The sequence below is a fragment of the Panthera onca genome, chromosome B2 (genome assembly GCF_046562875.1).
Source record: "Panthera onca isolate mPanOnc1 chromosome B2, mPanOnc1 haplotype 2, whole genome shotgun sequence".
Taxonomy (NCBI): Eukaryota; Metazoa; Chordata; class Mammalia; order Carnivora; family Felidae; genus Panthera; species Panthera onca.
The window spans coordinates 79707065-79733458 of record NC_138343.1 but is presented as its reverse complement, the minus strand read 5'-3'; the positions used below and the strand labels follow the sequence as shown (position 1 = coordinate 79733458).

The 26394-nt window shown below is 39.5% G+C and overlaps 1 protein-coding gene across 2 annotated transcripts in view; it reads left to right on the top strand.

Annotated features, from left to right (window-relative positions):
- Positions 1 to 19930, top strand: part of RRAGD (Ras related GTP binding D) — a 40068-nt gene extending 20138 nt beyond the window's left edge. For both annotated transcript variants that reach the window (XM_060616168.3, XM_060616170.2), the window contains exons 3-7: positions 1860 to 2059; positions 3494 to 3608; positions 4826 to 4968; positions 9619 to 9767; positions 17099 to 19930. In XM_060616168.3, the coding sequence (XP_060472151.1) occupies positions 1860 to 2059; positions 3494 to 3608; positions 4826 to 4968; positions 9619 to 9767; positions 17099 to 17250 (759 nt within the window). In that variant the 3' untranslated portion in view covers positions 17251 to 19930. The remainder of the gene's footprint in view (positions 1 to 1859; positions 2060 to 3493; positions 3609 to 4825; positions 4969 to 9618; positions 9768 to 17098) is intronic.
- Positions 19931 to 26394: the final 6464 nt, after the last annotated feature.

Genomic DNA, 26394 nt, shown 5'->3' with positions numbered 1-26394 from the left:
TAGAAGATAGTAACCAACACAGTGGGTAAAAATCATCCATAATCCCTCTGCCCTAATAAACCAAGTATGTTCTTCTTTTAAATGTTATTTTTAGTCCTTGTAGGTATGTGCCACTTCATCACTTAGTTGGTAATCAGATCATTTTATATGCCTGGCAGGCAAGTTACAGTAGCAATTTCTAATCTTTTGATGTGATACTCTCTTGACATTGGCTAGTTTTGCTCACCAACAAGGTCGCTTAACTGCTTGACTCCCCTCTTTAGTTAAAGACATAAACAAGAACAATTTTTGAGGTGTAATTTACATACAACAAAATGCATTCATTATGAGTGTACATACAATTCAGTGAGTTTGATGAATGTATATACCTTGTAACCACTTCACAGTCAAGATATGGAATATTTCCACCACCCAAAAAGGTTCCCTTGTGTCCTTTCTCAGACAGCCTCTCTCCACATTTCAAGATGACGTAAATGAATTCTGTATGGTGTTTAGAGATACATATGTATATAGTAACGTATAGAGAGATGACTGAGAATAAACACTAAACTCAGGATAGTGGCTACCTCTGGAGTGTGGGAGGTAGTGATGGCGTAGGCTGGGAGGATGGAGAGAGACACACGGGGCTTCAGTGTCTGTTTGATTTCTTTCTTTCTTTCTTTCTTTCTTTCTTTCTTTAAGTTTATATATTTAATCTGTATACCCATTGTGGGGCTTGAACTCATAATCTTGAGATCAAGAGTCACAAACTTGGGGTTCCTGGCTGGCTCACTTGGTAGAGCATGCAACTCTTGATCTCAGGGTTGTGAGTTTGAGCCCTGTGTTGGGTGTATAGCTTACTTAAAAAAAAAAAAAGAGAGTCGCACGCTCCTCCAGCCGAGCCAGCCAGGCACTCCTACTGTTTGATTTCTTAAACAGGGAGATGTGTATGCAGATGTTCATCATATTGTTACAAACGTGTCATTGGTAGGAAGGAGAAAAAAGTAGTATTGTGTTATTTGGGGTCATTACTCTAGATGAGAGGTCAGCAAACAGTTTCTGTAGAGGGCTAGATGGTAAATATTTCAGGCTTTGCAGGCTGTACCATTTCCAAGGAGTTTCCGTAGAAGAAAACCAGTCATCTCTAACAATGCAACACAAACGCAGCCATAGACAATATATATAAATGAGTGTGGCTGTGTCCCAGTAAAACTTTACTCGTAAACAACATGCAGTGGGCCCAGTTTGGCCCATGATTTGCTGACCTCTGGTCTAGACTAGTGGCTCCTAAACCTTTCCTCCTGGCTCCTTCCTTATCCTCCCAGCGACCCATATCATGTTTTCACCTTGAACTGTTCATCACAGTTCACCAAGGGACTAAAAAATTGGGAAAGAATAGTATCCCAGGGAAGGTCCTAGGTATGGAGTCGTTTTGAATTCATAAAACTTCAACTCTGATCTTAATGACTGTCATCAAGCTAAATCATAACTGCCTATAGCTGTGTTTTTCCAGCCTTTCTTTTTCATCTCTTCGTTAATGAAACTTAAGTTTTCAAACTTGAATTCCATGAAACTAGTTTTTATTTGGGCTTTTGCAAAATATTTTGGGGGGTTGTACCCACACGATTTACAGATTAGGAGTGTGTATGAAAGAAAAAAAGGTAACTGTGAGATAAAGTGATGGATAGATTAATTAACTTGACTGGGGGGATCGTTTCATGACATATACGTATATCAAAGCATCACATTGTACACTTTAAATATATGGAGTGTTTATTTGTCAATCAAAGTTCAATAAAGCTGGGGGAAAAAAGAGTGTCTGTGGAAGGCAGCTTAGAAAGGTTTGGCCTCCCTTGACAGGAATGTGCCTTTGTTCCCAGGACGATTACATGGAAGCCTTGGCTAGGCTCCACCTCACCGTGACAAGGGCCTACAAAGTGAACACCGACATCAACTTTGAGGTGTTTATTCATAAAGTGGATGGTCTGTCAGATGACCACAAAATTGAAACCCAAAGAGATATTCACCAGAGGGCAAATGATGACCTTGCAGATGCTGGATTAGAAAAAATTCACCTCAGGTGAGAACAGAAATTTCTCAGCGATCACATTAATTGACAAGTTAGCAGATGTGGAGTCCAAAGTCACAATGAATGATTTGGCATGGGCAGTAATTCACCTGTTTACCCTATTTGGTGTTATACACATTAGGACAGTATTTGGGAAAAGCAAACTTTGCATGTGTTAATTCTAATTTTTGGTGATTTTTTTTTTTGGTTTTTGTTTAAATGTTTGTTTATTTTTGGGAGAAAGAGCTTGTGTGTGCATGTGTGCACATGCAGAGGAGGGGCAAAGACAGAGGGAGAGAGAGAATCCGAAGCAGGCTCTATGCTATCAACACAGAGCCCAAGGTGGGGATCGAACCCACAAACTGTGAGATCATGACCTAAGTCAAAATCAAGAGTCAGAGGCTTAACCAACTGGGCCACTTATGTGCCCCTTTGTTTTGTTTTTGTTTTTAAAGTTTATTTATTTATTCGTTCATTCATGTATGTATTTATTTTAATTTATTTTTGAAAGACAGAGAGAGCGAGCAAGCATGAGCAGGGGAGGGGCAGAGAGAGAGGGAGACACAGAATCTGAAGTAGGCTCCAGGCTCCGAGCTCTCAGCACAGAGCCCGGCGCGGGGCTCAAACCAGCGAACTATGAGATCATGACCTGAGCCGAAGTCGGACACTTAACTGACTGAGCCATCCTGGCGCCCCACCCCCGCCAACCTTTGTTTTTGTTTTTTAAGCAAATAGTCAAACCTAATGTTTTTCCCACATGTGAAAAACACTAGATAAAACTCAAGAACATAATCCAGGAAGTTAATCAATGCCGAACTTTACAGTTTGTGATGAATATGATAGTATCTATATGCACAAGTAAAAGAGAACTCTGAAAACACTTCAAATAGAAGTACAGAGGAAAATCATTTTTCTATTAGTTGTTTTTTAAGATTTTATTTTTAAGTAATTTCTATACCCAATGTGGGGCTCAAACTTAAAACCCCGAGATCAAGAGTCACCTGGCCAGTCAGGCACCCCTGTATTAATTTTTTATGGGGAGGTATATGCATCATTCAATTTGCAAATTGGAAAATGAAAAAATTAGATGCTTCAATACCAATAATGTAGCTGTTACTAACCTAACAGGTGTTTGTAAAGATGATCTGGTGTGGAATCTTGGAGAACTAAGAAAGCTCATACGGGCACATACCACTGCATTTTTAAGCTTTCCAGTCCAGCCAGTCAGTAGAAAAATGGTATAATTCTTGCTTTTTGGGAGTTGGGGAGGAATGCCTTGTTAAGACATGTTTACTTTTTTACCAAGTTCATTTTGAATTCTACAGGGGGCTAGAATGTGTGTGTACGGACTTAGATACAGAGGGCTGGGTACTGGTGTCATGACATGGCCTCAGCCATCTGTTCCCTAGTCAAAAGGAAAACGTGATGAAATATTTTCTCTTTCAGCTTCTATTTGACCAGCATATATGATCACTCAATATTTGAAGCTTTTAGCAAAGTGGTTCAGAAACTGATTCCACAACTCCCCACCCTGGAGAATTTGCTAAACATCTTTATCTCAGTAAGTACATAATTATCATCCTTGTAGAATCATTTGCAGAATTTTAGACTAACATTGCAAACAGTCTTATTTTTGAAGTGAAAACAGTCTTATTTTTGCTTGCTCTCACAACATTGCAAGGTCACTGAAATATTACTTTGGAAGATTGCTACTACATAACTGTTTCATAGTCTTTAAAATTTAACTCCCCAAACGATTCCTGTACTTCACTGATACAGTGTTTATTCAAGTTAGGCAGTCATTCAGTGTTGATAGAGCCCTACCAGATGTAAGGAACATTAAGGGTGGTTTTGGTGATGGTGTGCCTGGGTGGCTGAGCGGGTTAAGCTTCCGACTTTGGCTCAGGTGTTGATCTGCCGGTTCGTAAGTTCGAGCCCCACATCAGGCTCTCCAGATCCCCTGTCCCCTTCTCTCTGTGCCCCCTCCCCTGTGCACACTCTCTCTCACAAAAATAAATAAATATTAGAAAGAAAAGATATATTGTTTTAAATATTTGTGTATGTTTAACACTGTGGATGATGTGCTGGCTGAATGAGTCCTATAAACCGGCAGCTCTAGGCAAGCTCTTCTGTTCAGTTGAGTCAGATGTGATGGCTGTATGCATATTTACTCTGTCACTGTATAGTGGTGAGTTTGTTTAGCTTTTTAAAATTTATTTACAATCTACAGTCAGTAAAATTAGTGTTTTTACTTGCCTTTTCCTAACTGCAGGTACATCTCTAAGAGCCAGGAAACACTGCCCAGTTTGTTTACCTAAAGTAAATAATTTGTGAAAAATAAGAATTTTCCATTTCATATGCAAATCCATTATAAAGGTTTATGTGAGGTTTTTAAATTTTTTATTAAAAATTTTTTTGTTTTCTTTTGATGTTTTTATTTATTTTTGAGACCGAGAAAGCACAGGCTGGGGAGGGCCAAAGAGAGAGGGGGACAGGAACTGAAGCAGGCTCTGCACTGACAGCAGAGAGCCCGATGTGGGGCTCAAATGCTTGAGCCGTGAAATCATGACCGGAGCCGAAGTCAGACACTTAGCCTGCTGAGCCACCCAGGTGCCCCTATGTGAAGTTTAAATTGTAATAAAAAAGAACAAAATTTTAGCAAATTAATCTTTGCTCATTTATATTTTACACTGAGGATGGCATATAATTTTTTTATGTAACAATGACATGTTCTGAAATCAGCTGTACCTTTAAGATAGCATCTTCTTTTTGTTTCAGAATTCTGGAATTGAAAAGGCATTTCTCTTTGATGTGGTCAGTAAAATTTATATTGCAACTGATAGTACCCCAGTGGATATGCAAACCTATGAACTCTGCTGTGATATGATCGATGTGGTTATTGACATCTCTTGTATTTATGGGTAAGTAAAATATTCTTTCTTTTTATTATCCTTTTTTTCAATAAAAAAATTTTTTTAATGTTTATTTATTTTTGAGAGAGAGAGAGAGAGAGAGAGAGAGAGTGTGAGTAGGGAGGGTCAGAGGGAGAGGAAGGCACAGAATCCGAAGCAGGCTCCAGGCTCTGAGCTGTCAGCACAGAGCCCGACGCAGGGCTGGAACGCATGAACTGCGAGATCGTGACCTGAGCCGAAGTCAGACGCTTAACTGACTGAGCCACGTAGGCACCCCATTATTTTCCTTTTTTAAAAAATGTTTATTTTTATTTTTGAGAGAGAGATGGGGGAGGGGCAGAGAGCGATGGAGACAGAGGGTCTGAAGTGGGCTCTGTACTGACAGTAGAGAGCCCAATGCAGGGCTGGAACTCATGAACTTGTGAGATTATGACCTGAGCTGAAGTTGGATGCTTAACCGCCTGAGCCACCCAGGTGCCCCTGGGTAGGAAAAATATTCCTAAAGGCTATGATCAAGCCATACTTAAGATTAGAAAATGAAACCTTTCACAACCTTTGTAACATTTGCATTTACTTATTTGATTTTAATACTTTTGTTTTAAATAACTGAGATCTATAAATATACCATTTAGCATGCAATAATAAAAAAATTATTGAGTAAATGCTTGGTATTCTGCTAATAAACATATTACGTTACATCATTAATTCCCTGCTATTCCATGGGAATAGGGAAATGGGAATTACTATCCCCATTTCACAGATGGGGAAACTGAGGTTCAGAGTGGTTAAGTTTCTAACCCCTGCTCACACTGTCAATAAAAGATAGGACTAGAATTTGAACTTAAGTCTAACTGATTCCTGGTTCTTCTACTGATCTGTCATCATATCATAATGTCATATACACTTGGGAGAGACTAAGATCCTAGAATTCTGAATACATATCTCTTATTAACAACACTTCTATTACCTTCTTCATTATAGGAAATAACTTCTGGATTCTCTTTAACACACTTTGTCTTCTTTTATGAGCAGCAGAGAATTATAAAACCAAGCAAACAATATTACCTGTTTATTATTATGGTCTTAGATTCTTAGAAAACAGAACTTGCTGTACATTTAGAATAATATAAAGTAAACCAGGAGTGGGGAAAACTGATTGTGGTACCAGACATAGAAACATTTCTACATGACTTTAAATTTCCTGAATGGGTGTTGTATACAGTGAATGGATATGAATTAGTTTGTCTGTCTTAAGATAGCAAGTTGTTGCCGTTGATTTATATTGGATCTACATGCTTATCCAGTCATTGATGAGGTAAAGCTCGTGTTCATCTTCCTTTTTACTCACCAGCTGTCACCTGCCTCACACAGCCTCCTTCTTCAGCCTTTGTGAGGGTCTCAGTCTTCCCATTTTTCTTTTCCACTATCTGAAAATCCTTTGCCCCCTCAGTTCAGATTCTCTCTGTTATACACATGTGCATGCACGGTCCCTTCCATTCTGAAATAGGGAAAGTGATACTTACAAGACTGTGGTGAGGATGAAGTATCATTAGGCTTTACCTGGTAGACCCTGGATAAAGGTAGCTTCCATTATTATTATTGTTGTTATTGTTATTATTGTAATACATTGCCATCTGGCTTTAGAAACAGACCTTATTTCCCAAGTTTATTGCCTTTTTAGTATTATTATTAAACACTGCCATCTGGCTTCAGAAATAGACCTTGTTGCCCAAGATTACTGCTCTACAGCATTCTATTGTTTTTCAGCTACAAGTGGATGACCTTGAAATAGTCATGGAAACTGAATATACCCTGATTACAGTCTAGATTGCTGTGGTAATCAAATACAATAAACACAATTAATCTGGCACATATTTAATGATATGCATAATCATTATTGTGCCATATGGTAATTGGGTGTAAGTGGTAAGCTGTTCATGTAAATGATGTTAATCAGAGTTCCTTTCACCCAGCTAAAACAAACACGAGGCAGGCGGAATCGGGAGGAGTCAGATTGTTTTTCTGAGGTGGAGTGCAGTGTTCCTGAGAACCTGGGTCACAAATCGGGCGTGGGCTCTGGAATTTCCTTGGTGCTTGTTGGAGCCACAAGGAGCCAGCGCAGTTAACTGGCAGCAGCCAAGGAAGCAGACTTCTGCCAGTTCCCAGCTGCTCCTTGGAGACCAGCAGAGCCAGAGGCAGGTGATCTGGTGCCTCACTCAGTCTGCTCAGGAATCTGCTGAGCTTCTGTTCACCAAATATACACGCACGCACGCACACACACACACACACACGCACACACGCATGCACACTTTACAATACGTTACATCGTCCTGTGTTTTCATTGCTTTGTGGCTAGAAACTTGAGTGGTAGAAAATAGATAGCTGTTGCAGTTGTAATGCTTCACCAATTTTTACTTGTTATTTTTTGGATCTTTTTTGTTTTTCCAATTTGTTTAATGTTTATTTTTTTCTGATTATGAATGTAATCCATGCTCATTGTAGAAAATATGTAAAGCATAAGGAATAAAATTAAAATAGCCCCTAACCTCATCATCTAGAGACAGTCACTATTAACATTTTCATATATTTTATTCTTATTTCTCTGTGTAATTTTTAGGATGATGTGGTCACTTTGTATATGTTATTTTATATATATCCTGCTTTGTTCATTTAACATTACCACCTAAGAATTTTCTTGTGTTACTAAGTGCTGTTGGCAAACAGTGCCTGGTGTCTGTTTACTATTATATTTACTTGGAAGTTTTAAATGCAGTTTTCTTCATTGGGTGAAAAAAGTCCAGTGTTTCAGTTTATTGTTCTCAGAACACTCCTTATTAGTAAGGGAAATACAGTATAGAAACACAGCAGCTAAAAATGGTACAAAGGAAGTTAAGAATTCTGATAAAGCGTTTTGAACATCAGAGATCCAACACTTCTTAAAGATTTTTCTTTCACGTTTTGGTAGATTACAGTGAGTCGAATCCTTTTTTTAAAAAAACTACCTTCCACAATTTACTTTTAAGCAGCCATGCGTATATGTGCCGGTTTAAAATAATCTCAAAACTAAAAGCTTGCATTTCCTTTGAAATACTCTGCAATTCATGCTTCTCATTTAATCTGGTTTGGCACGCTACTTCCTTGTGATATTTATGAGATTAAAAGCATTAACTCTGAAATTACATTAGTTTGAGTCCTGGCTCCACCCCCATCGTCAGCTTTGACCAAATTATCCTATTTCCTCTCAATACCTGGCTTAGAGGATTCTTAGGCCAGACAATAGATAATTCCTGGTAAAAGCTAAGAATGGTGCCTGTCACATAGTAAAAGCTGGCTCTTATAATGCAAAGGGATTGGTTTAGCACCAGCTGAGTTATTATGTTGAATTAATAAGGTCTAGCACAATTCTAGTTAATCATTTCTGGTCAATTATTCATTAATTTGGGAAGCAAAAATACATACATGCATGCATACACACACAGTTGCAGAAAAGGTGCAGGGAAGTGCTCTTTTGCCTCTGAGGAAAGAAATCATAACTCTGATTACATTAGTGTCTTCAGAGGGTCCAGTTTTGATCATTCAAGGCGATACTAGTAATAATAGTTAACACAATAGTTAACATTCATTGTGCATTTTACATGTTTTCAGCACTGTGCTCAGTGCTGTGTGTCTATTATTTCATTGCATTGGGAAACTTTGAGGTAATTTCTGTTAGGATACAGGTAAGAAAATTGAGGCTTAAAGAAGCTACTCACATTGCCCAGTTCCCATAATAAGTGGACTAGGATTCAAACCCAAGTCATCTGTGTCTGCAGGCCACACTTTCTTAAATAGACCAGTATACTTATTTAACGTTTTATTTTGAAAAAATGTCAACCCTACAGAAGATGTGCAAAGATAGTCCAGTGAACTCCTACGTACCCTTCACTGGGATTCACCAATTTTTACCAATTTCCCGTATTTGCTCTTTCTTTTTCTAATACAGTTGTTGATTTGTTTTTGCTAAACCATTTGAAAGTGAATTGCAGACATCATGATTCTTTGATCCTACATAATTGGGTGTTTATCTCTCCAAAAAAACAGACATTCTTTCATAGGACCACAGTTTATCAAATTAAGCATATTTAGCATGGCTACATTAATGCATTATCTAATATATTGTCCGTATTCAAATCTTAACCAGTGGTTCCAAATCTGTCTTTTATAGCAATTCTTTCCCCTGATTCAGGCTCTAAGCCAGTCCTTGGCTGTTGTGTCTCCCTAGGCTTCTGTAATTTGGAACAGTCATTCAGCCCTTCTTGGTCTTTCATCAGACCATGCTTTTGACAGCCTGGTTGTTCTTTCAGAAGAAAACAAGAAGCCCCGTGGGCTATGGAGGCGAGAAGAGCTAACCTTCATCCCTCACCTGTGTACCTCAGGTGCCTGAAGAGTTGCCCACCTTCCCCAACAGCCACTCATTGTGTCAGCAGGAAGGGACTGTCATACACCGTGTACATTCTTGTGATTGTGTGTTTCTGAGACTTTTGCTGTAAGGCACTGTAGTTGTAAACAACTTTTCGTTACGATTATCATTCTGTGTGTTAAAGCTGGTCTCTGTTGCTGGGTTACAGTTTGTAGTTTTTCTCAATAGTCAAATATGTTCTGGTTTCTGTCCCTATTCAGCCTCAAAGAAGATGGAGCAGGAACCCCCTATGACAAGGAATCAACAGCCATTATAAAGCTGAATAACACAACAGTTCTTTATTTAAAGGAGGTGACAAAGTTCCTGGCTCTTGTTTGCTTTGTCAGAGAGGAAAGCTTTGAAAGAAAAGGTAATTTTGTGTGTGTGATTTAAATGAAATATTTCACTTCGGACTCCTATTACTTCTGCTCGTTGAATGTGGGCCGTTAGCAGCATGCCTGTGGAAGCTTCCAGGCTTTAGTCACCAGGCCCCCTTGGCTCCTACCCAGCTCAGTCAGGCTTTTGGGATCTGTGAGCCAGCCTGCCCTCTAGTGACGCAGCTGCCAGAGGAGGAGGTGGCACCAGACCATCCTCCCAGGAGCTTTTGCTTTTCTGGCAGTGAAGCTGGCCAAAGCCTTGTTGCCAGACTGTAAAGTCCCTTCCCAGGGAGGGCCCCAGTGGCCTCCCTCTTGGTCCACTCTACTGCATGGTGTTAGGGACCATGTGACCCCTTGAGATCCCTGTATAAAGGAGGGGATTTGTACAACATTAAAGTTAGATAGTATTTAACTTCTGTTCAGCCTTTGTACATTATTAAAAAAATTTTTTTTTAAATGTCTATTTACTTTTAAGAGAGAGAGAGAGACAGAGTGAGAGCTGGGGAAGGAGCAGAGAGAGAGGGAGACACAGAATCTGAAGCAGGCTCCAGGCTCTGAGCTGTCAGCACAGAGCTTCACATGGGGCTTGAACCTGTAAACCACAAGATCAGGACCTGACCCGAAGTTGGACACTTAACCAATTGAGCCACCCAGGTACCCCAGCCTCTGCACATTCTTTAAAGAGTCCTCAAAACACAGGGCTGGCATCATGATTCTGAAAAGGGAAGACATGAATATGCTCAATAGAGTCACCAATAAATAAAAGAAAAACATAATATATGAGTAAATGATAAATATGACATAATGTAAATATATACAAATACATATTATATGTGAATGTAAATGAGTAAATAAATAAAAATAAAATAAAGCCAAAGCAACTAAACTCACAGAGATACTTATTCCCCCCCCTACTGTTTAAACTGGGAAATACCAGCTTACTGACACACTAGGGATTTTTGCTAGCAACTAGGGCATGATTTACCAATTTTTTTAGGATAAAAAAATTCCCAACAGAGTGCCAATAGTAACATTTACTAAAATGCCTTTTTTTTTTCTTTATAAACAACACATGTTCATTATAAAAATACTTTGAAACTTTGGGAAAATATAAAGAACAAAATAAAACCATTCAATTTCACCATCTGGAGCTAAATCCCCATGTTAAATTTCTGAGATTTTCTTTCTCCCCACCTCCCTCCCTCATCCCTTCTTTCCTTTTGACAAAAGTGGGGCTATATTGTTTATATAGTTTTATATCGTATTGTTTTTACTCATTTATATCATGAAAATTTTCCTAATTCATTAAGCATAAAAACACAATTTAGATTTTTATTCTTTTTTTTTTTTAGCGTTTATTTATTTTTGAGACAGAGAGAGACAGAGCATGAACGGGGGAGGGTCAGAGAGAGGGAGACACAGAATCTGAAACAGGCTCTGGGCTCTGAGCTCTGAGCTGTCAGCACAGAGCATGATGTGGGACTCGAATTCACGGACCGCGAGATCATGACCTGAGCCAAAGTCAGACGCTTAACCAACTAAGCCACCCAGGCGCCCCTATTGTTTCTTTTTTAAAATATTTATTTGTTTAAGTAATCTCTACACCCAGTGTGGGGCTTGAACTCATGACCCTGAGATCAAGATTCCCATGCCCTTCCCACTGAACCAGCAAGGTGCCCCTTATTGTCTCTTTTTATTACAAAATAGATTCAGTTAGAAAACTTAGAAGTAACAAATAAGCAAAAAAGAAATAATTATTGATAAGCTTCTCAGAGATCACTCTCAACATTTTCTTTATAACGTTTCAGACATTTTCATCTATAGCTATGTCTCTATCTATATGGAATGATATGATAAATACTACTTCATAACCTTTACTGAATTTATTACAGACCTCTAATTCACTAAATCTTTTTTTTGTCACATCATTTTAATGATTATGTTAGCTTCTTTTATTGTTCAAAATTTGTATTGTTTCTAGATTTTAATGTTGTAAGTAATCTCTGATGACCTTTTTTTGCACTAAATATTTGTGTACATCTTGGCTATCCGGAAAAACTTCAGCAAATGGAATTAGGTCAAAGGGTAGGGTAGACAAGTTTTGGTGGCTTTTTTTTTTTTTTAATGTTTTATTTATTTTTGAGAGAGGGAGAGACAGAGTGTGAGCAGGGAAGGGGCAGAGAGAGAGGGAGACAGACCCCCCAAACAGGCTTCAGGCTCTGAGCTGTCAGCACAAAGCCTGATGTGGGGCTTGAACTCATGAACCGTGAGATCATGACCTGAGCCAGAGTTGGACACTTAACTGACTGAGCCACCCAGGTGCCCTGTGTTTTGGTGGCTTCTGATACATATTGCCAAAATGTCCTTCTGAAAGATTTTATGGGCTTATGCTATTAAGAGAATATAAGTGTATATATAAGAGAATATAAGAGAATAAGAAGAGAATAATATAAGAGAATATATAAGAGAATATAAGAATATCCATTTTGCTATATTCCTATTAATATTGGGTATTAGCATTAAAAAATTTGATTATCGGGGTGCCTGCATGGCTCAGTCAGTTGAGTGTCTGACTCTTGGTTTCGGCTTAGGTCATGATCCCAGGGTCGTGGGATTGAGTCCCATGTCAGGCTCTGCACTGGCGCGGATCCTGCTTGAGATTCTCTCTCTCTCTCTCTCTCTCTCTCTCTCTCTCTCGGGCCCTTTCCCCCTACTTGTTCTCTTTATTAAAAAAACCTCTTTTTGATTATTAAAAACTTAGTATCGTTTCAAGTTACATTTCCTTGCTTCTTGGTGAAGTGGTAGGTTTTTCCTGTATTTACTGACTGTTATCAACCAAATTGCCTTTTGGGTCCTTGGCTTTCAAAACTTTTAATGAAGTAGTGTTAATCTTTTATTCCTTATTTTCATCTTGCTAAAAGTAAGAGCAGGTTATATAATAGATTCATGGAATTTTGAACATGTACAGGACCATACCTTGTTTCATTCTCTCAATTATAGATGATTCTACCCAGATCCAGGAACTAGGAGTGACTTTCTCTCAAAGTCATACTACCAGTGTATGGCAAGTCAGAGCTAAGATTCCTGGGCTTGTCCCTACATAGAATCAGTTCTGTTTAATTTATTTATTTTAAGAGAGAGAGAGAGAGAGAGAGAGAGAGAAGGGGAAGGGGCAGAGAGTGAGAGAGAGAATCTCAAGCAGACCCTGCACTGTCAGACTGTCAGCGGGGAGCTGATGACACAGGGCTCGGACCCATGATCCGTGAGATCATGACCTGAGCTGAAGGCAAGAGTTGGGTGCTTAACCAACTGAGCCCCCAGGCGCCTCTGTGCATATTGTGTTTTAAACCATTATACATATATTTCCTTGGTTAAAGATATTTTCAGAATTTATATTTGGTGATTAATACTTCATGTTGATTTTGGAAGCTAAATAAAAGAAAAGTAATGCAAATAGTACAACTAGAGCCCCAAAACAATCTAGGCTAGTGGCAGGTCCTAAAATTTAGGGTACATTAGTGTCAACCTGGAGAGCTTGTTTATTTTGAACTGATTTTAGACTTAACAGAAAAGTTGCAAAAATAGTACATGGTTTACACATATTCCTCATCCAATTTTCCAAATGTTAACATCTTACATACTATATAGTACAGTATGAAAAGTAGGAGGGGCGCCTGGGTGGCTCAGTCGTTTGGGTATCCAACTTCAGCTCAGGTCATGATCTCATGGTTTGTGAGTTCGAGCCCTGCATCGGGCTCTGTGCTGACAGCTCAGAGCCTGGAGTCTGCTTCAGATGCTGTGTCTCCCTCTCTCTCTCTGCCCCTCCCCCATCCACGCTCTGTCTCTCTTACTCTCAAAAATAAACATTTAAAAAAATTTTTTTAAAGAAAAGTAGGAAATTACCATTGGTATAATACTATTAATGAAACTGTAGACCTTATTCAGATTGCGCCATTTTTCCAAAAATACCCTTTTTCTGTTTTAGGATCCCAAATTGATTTACTGGTCATTCTTCCAAGTCTCCTCCAATCTGTGACAGTTCTTCATCTTTCATGACCTTGACACTTCTGAAGAGTATCGATCAATTATTTTGTAGAATGTTCCTCAAATTGGATTTGTCTATTGTTTCCACACAGTTGGAACAAGATTATGTACTTAGGCAAGAATGTGTCCTTCTCAGTGTATCATATCAAGTGGTTCATGATGTTGATAAGTCTTATTACTGGTGATGCTGACCTTGATTTAGTTAAGGCAATCTCTGCCAGGTTTTTCCACTGGAAAGTTCCTGTCTTTCCCTTTGTAGTTAATAAATACTTTAAAACTATGTAAATTTTGTTCCTCCTCACACTTTTGCCCATTAATTTTAACATCCTTGTATGGTTATGGAAGTAAATTTAAGCAGGAATTTATCATGTGGATCTTTTTTTTTTCTTTTAATGTTTATGTATTTATTTTGAGAGAGAACACGAGCAGGGGAGGGACAGAGAGGGAGGAAGAGAGAGAATCCATGCTGAGCTCACAATCGATATTGAGATCATGACCTAAGCCTAAATCAGGAGTTGACATTCAACCAACTGAGCTGCCCAGGTGCCTTGTGAATTTCTACTTTTAAAACTTCAAATGCAGCAAGATACTGTTAACATTTTAAATTGCAAAGATGAATTAAGTTAAGATTTTTCAGGAACTATCAATAGAATATTTCTTTTTTGTTTGTTTAAAATGTTTATTTATTTATTTTGAGAGAGAGTGCAAGTGGGGAGGAACAGAGAGAGAGAGGGAGAGAGAATCCCAAGCAGGCTCCACACTGTCTGCACAGAGCCTGACTCAGGGCTCAGTTTCATAAACTGTGAGATAATGACCTGAGCCAAGATCAAGAGTTGGATGCTTAACCGACTGAATAGAATATTTCTGGCACCCCAATAGAATATTTCTGCAAGTTGAATTCTCACTGAGCCAGTTTTTTTTAGCTAAGCTTTCTTTCATAAGTTGGTTCCATATACAGTAAAACCTTGGATTGCAAGTAACTTGTTCTACAAGTGTTCTGCAAGACGAGCAAACATTTCTAGTAATTTTTAGCTTGATAAACGAGCTATGTCTTGCAATATAAGTAGTATGTGATGCCGAACCTCACATGATCACAAATTGAATTTGTTTCGATATACAGGTGCTTTGAATTACAAGCATGCCTGTGGAATGAATTATGCTCACAAGCCAAGGTTTTACTGTATAGGCAAAGAATTTTGAGGTTGTTCTCACATCTTGTATCCATATTCCCACTAAATAAAATCATTTATTTGCTCCTTATTTTCTTTTATATTTGAAATTCATTCCTTTTATTCTTCACACCCAGTGTGGGGCTTGAATTCATGACCCTGAGATCGAGAGTCGGATACTTTACTGATTGAACCAGCCAGGTGCCCCTATTTTCTTTTTAATTACATACTTTATATGAAAAATGGTCCCAAAAACCAAACTGAGGAAGTGGGGAAATGAGTTGGGAAGGTAGAAAAGCCCCCCACAGTGGTGTCAATGAGCCGTTTTATGCTCACTCCCAATAGGAGAATCTCTGAGAAGCTGTGTGGAACAAATTCAGATCATCCCAGTTGAGTATGGAAGACTGAAACATTTATCCACCTTCCCCCAGGCCCCTCTGTTTGAGGAGTACCCTTAAAACGTTCATTCCCATATCTCTGGTACCTGTCTGTGTGCGGTTGAGGAAGTTCTGTGGTACTAAAGAAAGCCTCAGGCAGAAAAGAGCTACTTTTTTCTTTTTTAAGAATTTATTTTTAAGTAATCTCTACACCCAACATGGGTTTCATACTCACAGCCGAGATCAGGAGTCGCATGCTCTACCGACTGAGCCAGCCAGGCACCCCTGGACTTATTTATTTATTATTACTTATCCCTTTATTCTGGTAATTGTCTTGAGGGAGATCACTTGGAGGTTTTATTGCACTGTGGTCACTAACGCTGTAGAAGCACCAGAGGGCGCCTCTGAGAGGGTTTCCAGCTCCTGGGAGCTGAGATGGTGTTTGCTCCAGTGCACTACGACTGTTTGGAAGAATTTCACTCCTTGGCTGGAATCCCAATTCTTTTATTTTGGGTTTGGGCTTTGGAAGTATCACCTGAGTGGATGGAAATAACCACTGGGCTAGTTATTTCAATAAAGTTAAATAGAACCAACTGCCTTATCCTAATTGGTATAAACATAATGTTGCTCTCAACACTTTTACACATTAGTGATGATGAAGAATGCACTCAAGACTTTGGATTATCTTTTATTCTATTCTTGTACCAATAATTTCAGAAAACACAAAAAGATTCTCCCTTACTGTTTTTGCATTTAAAATTTACTTAGTATTGAAAAAACTCGAGTGTCATTGATTGTTGAACTTGTGAGCTTAGAATTGACCGGAGGTGACTGTTACCACTCTAAACTTAGGACTTTGCTTTCCCCAGGGCTTATGACTATGGCTTAAAGATAATAGATATTTGGTAAATATTGATCGATTGAATCATTGATCCTAAAGCTTTGAGATCTCAGCCATACTTCAAGTCAGGGTCTGCCTCCACTCAGAGTCAATTTAATAATCCCCTTTGGGGAAAAATAATAAATATTTCATGGAAGATATGTCTTAATTGTAAGAAATTTTGGATTCTGACATGTCAGAAAAATGTGCACTTTAGTTGGTTCTTCAAATGTTGTGGATCATAGACACTGTGGAAATGTGGTCTATCATCTGGAAACTTTTTTTTTTTTTTTTTTTTTTTTTTAGAGAGAGAGAGAGAGAGCATGAGTGAGGGAGAGGAACAGAGGGAAAGAGAGAATCCCAAGCAGGCTCCACCCTCAGCACAGAGCTAGACTCGGGACCCGATCTTATGACCCCAGGATCATGACCTGAGCTGATATCAAGAGTCAGTCGCTCAACTGACTGAGCCATCCAGGTGCCCCATCTCTGGAGCCTTTCCTTAGGAAAACATGTCCATTTGCAAAATCTTGCCTGCAATTCCTGAAGCCCAGCTGCAGAGCTCCTCGGGAAGTCTGAGAACCTTCTGTTACGGCTGCTCTTTTGCCTCCCCATAGTTGCTTGTCTTGGCCACAGCAGACATGAAAAGAGGAGATTGTTTCTAAGTGTCTTTTTAAAAATTTTCTTTTCTTTTTATTTCAAGTAGGTTTCATGCCCAGTGCTGAGCCCAATGCTGGGCTTAAACTCAAGACCTTGAGATCATGACCTGAGCTGAAATCAAGAGTCAGATGCTTAACCAGCTGAACCACCCAGGTGCTCCATGAGACATTTCTAAATATTTTTGTTTTCTTCTCCAGGGCTTATTGACTATAATTTTCATTGCTTCCGGAAGGCCATCCATGAAGTTTTTGAGGTGAGAATGAAGATGGTGAAATCACGAAAAGTTCAGAATCGGCTACAGAAGAAAAAAGGAGCCACCCCCAATGGGACCCCTAACGTGATGCTGTAGTGAAGTTTCAGGAGTATCTTTTTAAGCCAGACCTTCCAGTGAGGCCACTGAGCTGTGTTGCACTAAAGGAAAAGGAAAAAGAATATGGGACACATGATGTATTCGGTGTAAGAAAAGAAAAATTCCTGCAACCCTCTTGATCTTCTCTTTTTTAAATAAAGTGAGCACTTTGAAGCCAAAACTTGTATTTTAACAATGAAGTAAAATCTGTAATTTCGTTACACAAATGTAAACTTTTATGGTCTGTGGTCAGAAACTCCTGTGTGAGGACTGCCAGGAACTGTATATATTTTGCTCTTTTTCATGTTTTTTTTTTTCTTTGAACTTTGATAAAACAACTTTTCTAAGCTTTTTTCTGTACTTGGTGTCAAGGACATGCATACTGTAGTGTAGTTCAGATCTATATGGCAATCAGAAATCAAAAAGCAATGCATTGGCAATGACTTTTTTTTTTTTTAATCACTTTGGGAATCTTTGCTAACAATTGTCAAGAAAAATCATTTTTCAGTGGAGCTGGAACAGATTGGGGCAGCAAGCTCCAGGAGCAATAAGAACTGTCTCCTGTTTATCACTGGTATAAACGGGAGTTTTGTAGAATACTGTTAGCACCAAACTTACCTAAAAATTTCTATAGCTGGGGCAGTACTTCCCGACTCAACAGTTTTTACAAAGCTCTTTACCTCAACACACATCTCTATAATCATTTTATACAGAGAGGTTGTTCCTTTTTGCTGCATTACTGTTCTTTAGAACCTTTGGGACCAGATTTCCAAAATGGTGCCAATCACTGGAGATTGGTCAAAGTAACATCAGAGGCCACATGGTTTCCCAATTGTAGGTGATTGGTACCTACAGATTTAAAAATATATATACAATTCTGTATGTTCGGCCCTGAGCAATGGGCCTGTTGTTGTGCAACATTTAAAATGTTTGTTGAGGATCATGACCGCAGGGAATGTCTCAGAACTTGAGCGGAGAGCATAATCCTGGTGAGCATGTTTGTCGCCACTGAGCCTCCTGCTCATCTGTGATCGTGTGCCTTGTGGACTCTGCCTGTTCCCACCTTAGGACTGAACTAGAGCTCAGCTTGCTAGCAGCACACTCTGCACAGCTGAAAAGCCATCCTGCAAACCCCTAACGATCAGTGGGAAGAGGACAGCCAGAGGAGGCGTTACAGTTAGCTGTCTTTGTCTCCATGAAATTCTTCCACTTATGCTTACCTTAGACTATCAGGATGTTAAGAGACTTACTAATCACCCCTCACCCCAGACCATTCCAAGTAGGTAATTCTATGTCCATCCCCAGGGTCAGTGCCCTAAAGCTACTTGTGGGTATTAGAAAATAATTTTATTTATTTATTTATTTTTAAACAGAGACTCCTGAGGAAATCAAAGCTGGTCCTAGCAAAATGTACCAAGTTTCTAAAGTTACTTGCCCTTGAAACTATCTCACTTCCATCTGTAGCTTCCTTCCATCCTCTCTCCTTTACTCCCCAAATCCTATTCCTTTGAGGCTGCTAACTGCAAATGCAAGACTGATTGCGGTTTAAGATTTGAGTCCTCCCAAGGGTCTGTGCATTTTGGAAGGAAATTTCCAAAAATCATTAAGGCGCCCAACTCCCTTCCTCATGATTCCTGCTCAGAAACCTGGGTCAGTAGGAGCCCAGGGTTCCAAAGGAGCCTTTTCCTTAATTTCTAGACCTATATCCTGTTGGATCTTTGGATCTTTGCCAACAGGCTTGGTACATATGGGTTATTCTTATAAATTTAATGCTCTAATATTTTTTACACAATGTTTCTTTTTGATTAAGCAAATAAAGAATCACTTTTCTAATGTGACTTTATCCTAAAGGTAGAGACACTTGCCTATCTGGTAAATCACACATTACTTAGCTATATATATATATTGTTGTAACCAGGAGGGGCTTCCATTTTTAAGCTGGGTATATGATGGGTTTTTGTTAAAATGTGCCTTAAAAGTCTATTACTTCAGGAGCAAATGGTTCTTTTGGAGAAAGCAAAAATAATCCTATGGCATAGGACCCAAGTTCATGGTAGTAAGTGCACTCTTTGATTAATCACACACTAATCCATAGATTACTGCCTCAAACCTGTAAGCATGGTAATGACCTCTTAGTTAAAGACAGATGTAGGAGTTATGTCTAAGAGTTCAATTTTTGAAGTCTGTGCTATTGGAATTACAAAATCTCTTTGATTCCTTTCACATTTTATTTCTGATATGGAACTTGGGTTACTGCGATGCGTATGACCATATTTAGGTCTCAAATCTAATGCTATAAATACAAAGCCCAAATACATGGCTACGGTGATGCCCTGGAACATTTTTGCTCCTTTTCAAGGGTTGAGAACTTGACCTACAGGTTTCTGGGGCAATTAGAACTTCTGTGTAGAGGTGAGACTGAATTACCACCTTTGGTTATTTTTAGTGATAAAAATTAGTGTGTATGACCAGGGTAGAGTGTTTCTGAAGGAATAAGTAAAAAACTGGTTGGCATTCACAGTGTTATTTTGTGAACATAATATATTTTGGACCCTTAAATATAAAATGACTAAGAACTCAGCAATATTGTTAAATACGGGTTATATGCTAACTCTGTTTGAGACATACTCCAGAAAAATGGCTAAACTGTCTTGATTATTAAAGTATGGTATGCATTTAACTTCTATAGACTGGTTGTAATTTGTAATCAAGCATCGTATTATGTTTTACTTTAAGCCATACATCATTTGTAATTATTGGTAAACCGTTGCTTTCAAGAATGTTAACAGCCAATTGAAAAGCATGTGTCATGCTCATGATTTGGGAAGGCTCTCATTTTATTTCAAGCATATTCATAACTAATCATTCTGGGAGCAGAATATTCTCTTGGTGAAGCGTAGGTATGGTCCTTCCTACTTGTGTGGTTGTATCCCATACAGGAGTATCATTGCTTCACTGGCCCTGCTGGGTCCCTTTAGTAAAATGTTTGTCCTGATTAATTTCCATTTTATGGAAATGAAGGTAAACTACTTACATTGGATTTACACTTTTATTTTTATATTGTGAACACCCTTATCCATATTTTTGATGGGAACGTGACTGTTTGGAATGTAGAACTGGTTTTTCAGTAAACTTCAGATATTAATTCTTGCTTCTCTGGCCCTAGTCCCTAGCTACCTGGGAATTATTTTCCAAACAGTCCACCTTATCGATTCTGCCTTGCTTAGTAAGATTCCACTCTGTGATGACTTTGACAGATACCTAAGAGTTCCCAGAAAAGACTAGCCTTTAGATGTTACATCTTATATATGAAATTCTGTTTCTGGTTGGAAAACCTACCTAAGATAATATTTTTCTATGGTTTTTTATCAGTGGTGATGTTGAGTTTAGGAGAAAGAAAATTGTCTTGAACAGAATTACTTACTGATAACATGATTGAGTGCACACAGTATTTCATAAGTGCTTTTATGTAAGTTATCTTCATAAACCCAAGAGGGGGTACTATTATCACTATCTTACAGATGAGGCAACTGAGGGTAGAGGGATGAAATCCTTTGGTCAAGATCATATAAGTAGTAAGACAGAAGGGCCGGAGTCTGCCTGGAGAGTCCACCCTCTCAATACTGCTCTAAGCAGCCAGACCACATGTCCCTTTAAGTAGCCTCCCTTCACAAATCTGAAGACGGGGACTTGAAGTTTAGGATTTACTGCTGCGTGGGCTTATGAAGGCTAAAATGCTGGGATATTAAAAAAAACACCTTTTCTTACGCGAGAACCAATATGAGCAGCTCTAAATGTACTTCAAGATTATGCGTTTTTCTTCCTAATCCATTAAATAACTCTACTGCCGAAAATCATATTAACAGATAGTGTTTAAATGTCAGAAGAGAATTCAAATACCTTGTCCAGACTTTTGGTCTTCTAAGAAACCAAAGTATATGAAATTCTGAGAAAACCAAGAGAGAATAAGCCTTTGAGCTTAGCTGTATTTAACCTTTTACTTCATTTTTAATATGTGTAACCATATTTATAGAAAACAAAACACTGATCTGGATTAAAATTCAAAAAGATACTTTTCAACCCTAACCTTTTCTTGAGATGCAGACCTATATTTAAAATTGCCATTAGCATACTTTTGCTGTCATCTTCTATTAGGGGACCCTTAAATCTAACATGTCCAAAAATTGAACTTGCTTCCTTCTTGCTAAATCTCCTCTTTCTATGGTGGTAGGACTATACTCCCTGTGGTGCCTGCCAGAAATGTAGGCCTCCTTCTTGGCTCTTGCTTCCTGTTCACCCTTTCAACCACCCAGTTCTTTCAGCTCAGCCTTACAAGCTTTTTTTTTTTTTTAATAGTTTTTTTTTTTTAAGTTTATTTATTTTGAGACAGACAGAGACAGCATGAGCAAGGGAGGGACAGAAAGAGAGGGAGAAAAAGAGAATCCCAAGCAGGCTCTGCACCGTCAGCACAGAACCCGATGTGGGGCTCAAACCCTAGAAACTGTGAGATCATGACCTGAGCCAAAACTGAGAGTCTGACCCTTAACCAGCAGCCTTACAAACTTCTATTCAATCTATTCTCTCCGTCTCTTTTGCCATTATCCTGCTTTAGATCACCATCTCCTCTCTCTGGATCTTAATAACCTCTCAACTAACGTCTCTCCACCTCATCCACCCATTCTCCACACAAGACCCAGAGTGACTGTTCTACACCACAGTTCTGACCACATCACTCCCTTGCTTAACACCCCTCATAACTCTCCATTATAGATCTCAGTCATACTCCTCAATACAGTTTGCAAGAACCTGCTTCCCAGGTTTTTACTTCCCTCTTCAGCCGTGGCTCATTTTCCCTCAACAGAGCTGAACCAGAATGCCCATACAGTGCATGGTAAATAAGAGGATCCATGAGTTTTGATTCTTTTCTTTGTCAGTCATTTTCTGAGGGAAATGATAATTGTTTTTCATTCAACAGTTACTGATATGACACTTTTTATATGCTACGTTTTTTTTTTTTTTTAAACTTTTTAATGTGTATTCATTTTTGAGAGAGAGAGTGAGAGCAGGGGAGGGGCAGAGGGAGAGGGAGACGCAGAATCTGAAGCAGGCTCCAGGCTCTGAGCTGTCAGCACAGAGCCTGACACGCGGTCTCAAACCCACGAACCATGAGATCATGACCTAAGCCGAAGTCAGATGCTCAACAAACCGAGCCACCCAGGCGCCCCTACGAACACCTATTAAGGTGTTCTTAATAAAATACCTAAATGGCAGATTCTGGAGATGCAAGGATTTTAATAATAGAAAATAAAGCACTTTATAGAACTGTAGGAGTTGACCCTTTATGGAATCCATTTTAAACTTTTTGTTGTGAGCCACAATAAATATAATTCACATTGCAAACTATCACATACTCACACTTATAAATGTTACTTTTTAAAAAGATTTTATTATATTTTTAAAGGGTCAAGTATAAATTTAAATATATTTTTAAATATTTTTAATGTTTATTACTTAAAAAAATTTTTTTAATGTTCATTTATTTTTGAGAAAGAGACAGAGCACAAGCAGGGGAGGTGCAGAGAGAGAGGAAGACATAGAATCTGAAGCAGGCTCCAGGCTCTGAGCTGTCAGCACAGAGCTTCACATGGGGCTTGAACTCAGGAACCACAAGATCATGACCTGATCCGAAGTCAGACGTTTAACCAACTGAGCCACCAGGCGTCCCAAGAGTTTATTTTTAAGTAATTTCTACACTCAGTTGGGGTGCCAACTCACAACATGGAGATTAAGAGTCACACTGTCGGGGCACCTGGGTGGCTGAATTGGTTAAGCCTTTGACTTTGGCTTAGGTCATGGATCTCAATGGTTCGTGAGTTCAAGCCCCATGTCTGGCTCTCTGCTGTCAGAGCCTGCTTTCAGATCCTTTGTCTCCTTCTCTCTTCCTTACGCCTGCTTGCACTCTCTTTCTCTTTCTCAAAAATAAAATAAAACATTAAAAAAAAAAAAAGAGTTGCACTGCCCACCACCTGAGCCAGCCAGGCACCCCTTATAAATGTTACTTTTTCAAAAATCTCACAAAGTAGGGACGCCTGGATCTTAAGCATCCAACTTCGGCTCAGGTCACGATCTCACATTTCCTGAGTTCGAGCCCCACATTGAGCTCTGGGCTGACAGCTCAGAGCTGGAGCCTGTTTCAGATTCTGTCTCCCTCTCTCCCTGCCCCTCCCCTGCTCGTGCTCAGTCTCTCTCTCTCTCTAAAATAAATAATAAACATTTAAAAAAATCTCACATAGTATTATTCCTTCTACATGCAATGCATTCTAGTATTTTTTTATTTCCTTTTTGAAAAAGATGTCACAATTCACTAATGGGTCATGCTCTATTTGTAAAGCATTGCTGGAACGAATGAATCCATTTGCCAGATCAGAGATACCTGAGGATTTTCTTTCTAGCCTAAAATATTTTCTTTCCCTAATGTTTATTTATTTTTGAGAGACAGAGACAGAACATGAGCGGAGGAGGGACAGACAGAGGGAGGCACAGAATCCGAAGCAGGTTCCAGGCTGTGAGCTGTCAGCACAGAGTCCGACGCAGGGCTCGCACCCACAAACCATGAGATCACCACCTGAGCCAAAGCCAGACGCTTAACTGACTGAGCCACCCAGGCGCCCCTCCTGTTAATTTTAAAATCTTAACAAACCTAGGGGAAATTCTGAGGAAGTTCTTGAATTTTCCTTTCACTTAATCAGGGCTTTCTGCTGTTTACCGGAGTAGTTGTACTTTCCATTGCCATCCCTTGGACTTTTTTTTTTTTTTAATTTTTTTTTAACATTTATTTATTTTTGAGACAGAGAGAGACAAAGTATGAACAGGGGAGGGTCAGAGAGAGGGAGACACAGAATCTGAAACAGGCTCCAGGCTCTGAGCTGTCAGCACAGAGCCCGACGCGGGGCTCGAACTCACGGACCGCGAGATCATGACCTGGGCCGAAGTCGGCCACTTAACCGACTGAGCCACCCAGGCGCCCCGCTTGGACGTTTTTGTATGCTGGGTTGTAGGGGATTTATGAGGCTGCTGTCCTGGCAAGATCATCATTTACTGTAGACTCTATCCTTGACTATAATAAATAGTTAACTTTACCGGGATTTTAGGGACTCATGAATTTACATCTGACTTCTATGTGGTCCTTTGTTAAATCAGATGATACTGGTATTACCCAATATGGAGATTGCATGAGTTTTGCCCTAGTATTTTGAGACTCCCAAGAAGCAGGTGAGCAAGGCTCTTCCCCATGAAAGAGACGTGATCTGCTGCTACACTCAGGGTGGAGGAGGGCATTAACTAGTGTCGGGCTGCCTGAGGTCTTGACCACCCTGCTTCTTCAATCTTACTAATCAACGGCTGGGGCAAGGAGGATCTTTCTAGTTTCTCAAAACTGAGCAACCCCCCCCCCCCCCCACACACACACAAAAACCACTTAAGACCCTTCCCCTGAATGGCCAACTACAGTTGACCTCAGTTTCTTCCAATGCTAATGCAGGCCACCCCAAGATGAGCCACTCTAGTGTGAAGACTGAGCTGAAGGCAATCAAGACCTTTCAGGCTCAAGAGAAACTTCTGTCCTTTCCTTAACCACAGAGAAGAATCTAAATTGGGGGTATTTCCCAGAATAAGCATAATTATCAGAGATAGTTTTTATCTGAGTGACCCATCTGTATGGTAGGGCAAACATTTTATTACCAAACATCTGCATTACTTTTTATTGCCCTGTTAAGTGCATTCTTCCCTTGAAGCTCCAGATCCCCACCCACTTCTCCTTAGTTCAGAATGACATATAGAACTCATTTTGCCTGACTTTAGAGTTTCCATGTCTGTGTGGATGCCCCATACACATGCTATAAAATTTGATTTTCTTCTGTTTATCTGTCTCGTGTCAATTTGATTTAGTTCAACCAGAAGGACCTTGAAGGGGACAGGAGTTCTTGCCACCAACACTTACCCTCACCACCTGTGTGGAGAATTCCATTTCTCCTCCTACAAGCTGATTCTGGTTGCTGCCACCTTCCATTATTGCCTAGGTCCCTGTGACTGCTGCCCAGTCATTGCTTGCCTCTGGCCTTGCAGAGAGCTCATGACAGTAATGCTCTGCCTTCATCAAGTAGTCAGTAACCAGGAACAAACTCCGGACTTCTCCCAGACTTCTACAAGCGACCTCAGTCACCTCCCTTCCATGGGAAGCAGCCAGTAAAGGGGCTGACTGGGAGGGGCCAGTCCTAGATATCTTTCCATCTCAGTGGGAGAGGAAGGAACTCAGATTAATAAGGTGCAAGAAAAAGCACCATCAAATTCATGTCCTACCATTTCATTTAATGCTCAAGGCCAGAGCTTTCCAAAGTTCTTGGATCGTAAGAATCACCTAGTGTGTTTAAAAACATAAATTCTCATCTCTACTCCAGCCTTCTTGAATCTGAATCTCTGGGGAGAGGTCTAGGAATTTGTATTTTAAATATGTATCCTAGGCAAGTCTTATATATTGGGAGACATTGTTTGGCCTTATAGCTGTTAAAAGGGATGAGAAGCAGAGATGATGGAAGACTAGGGTTAGAATCACTAGGGGAGCTTTCTTCACTCTTCCACTCCTCCATTAACACACATACACACGCACACAAACATGTGTACACACACACACACACACACACACACACACACACACACACATACACGTCTCCAGCGTTAGTTTCTTTTTCCAATTGGGTTATGTAGCTTTTAAAATCCAATTTATTTAATCAACAATGTGAATGTAAACTTTTTTTTTTTTTTTTTTTACGAGAGAGAGCGAGCGAGTGTGCAAAAGCAGGGGGCGGGGAGAGGCAGAGGGAGAGAGAGAATCTTAAGCAGGCTCCATGCTCAGCTTGGAACTAGATGCTGGGCTCGATCCCATGACCCCAGGATCATGACCAGAGTAGAAATCCAGACTCAGGCACTCAACTGACTGAGCCACTCAAGTGCCCCTTGAATGTAAACTTTTATAGATGTAAATTAAATAATTTAAAAAGTCTAGTTAAATTGTTAAATTTTTTAAATGTTTTATTTATTTTTGAAAGAGAGTGCGTGAGTGAGTGGGGAGGGGCAGAGAGAGAGAGA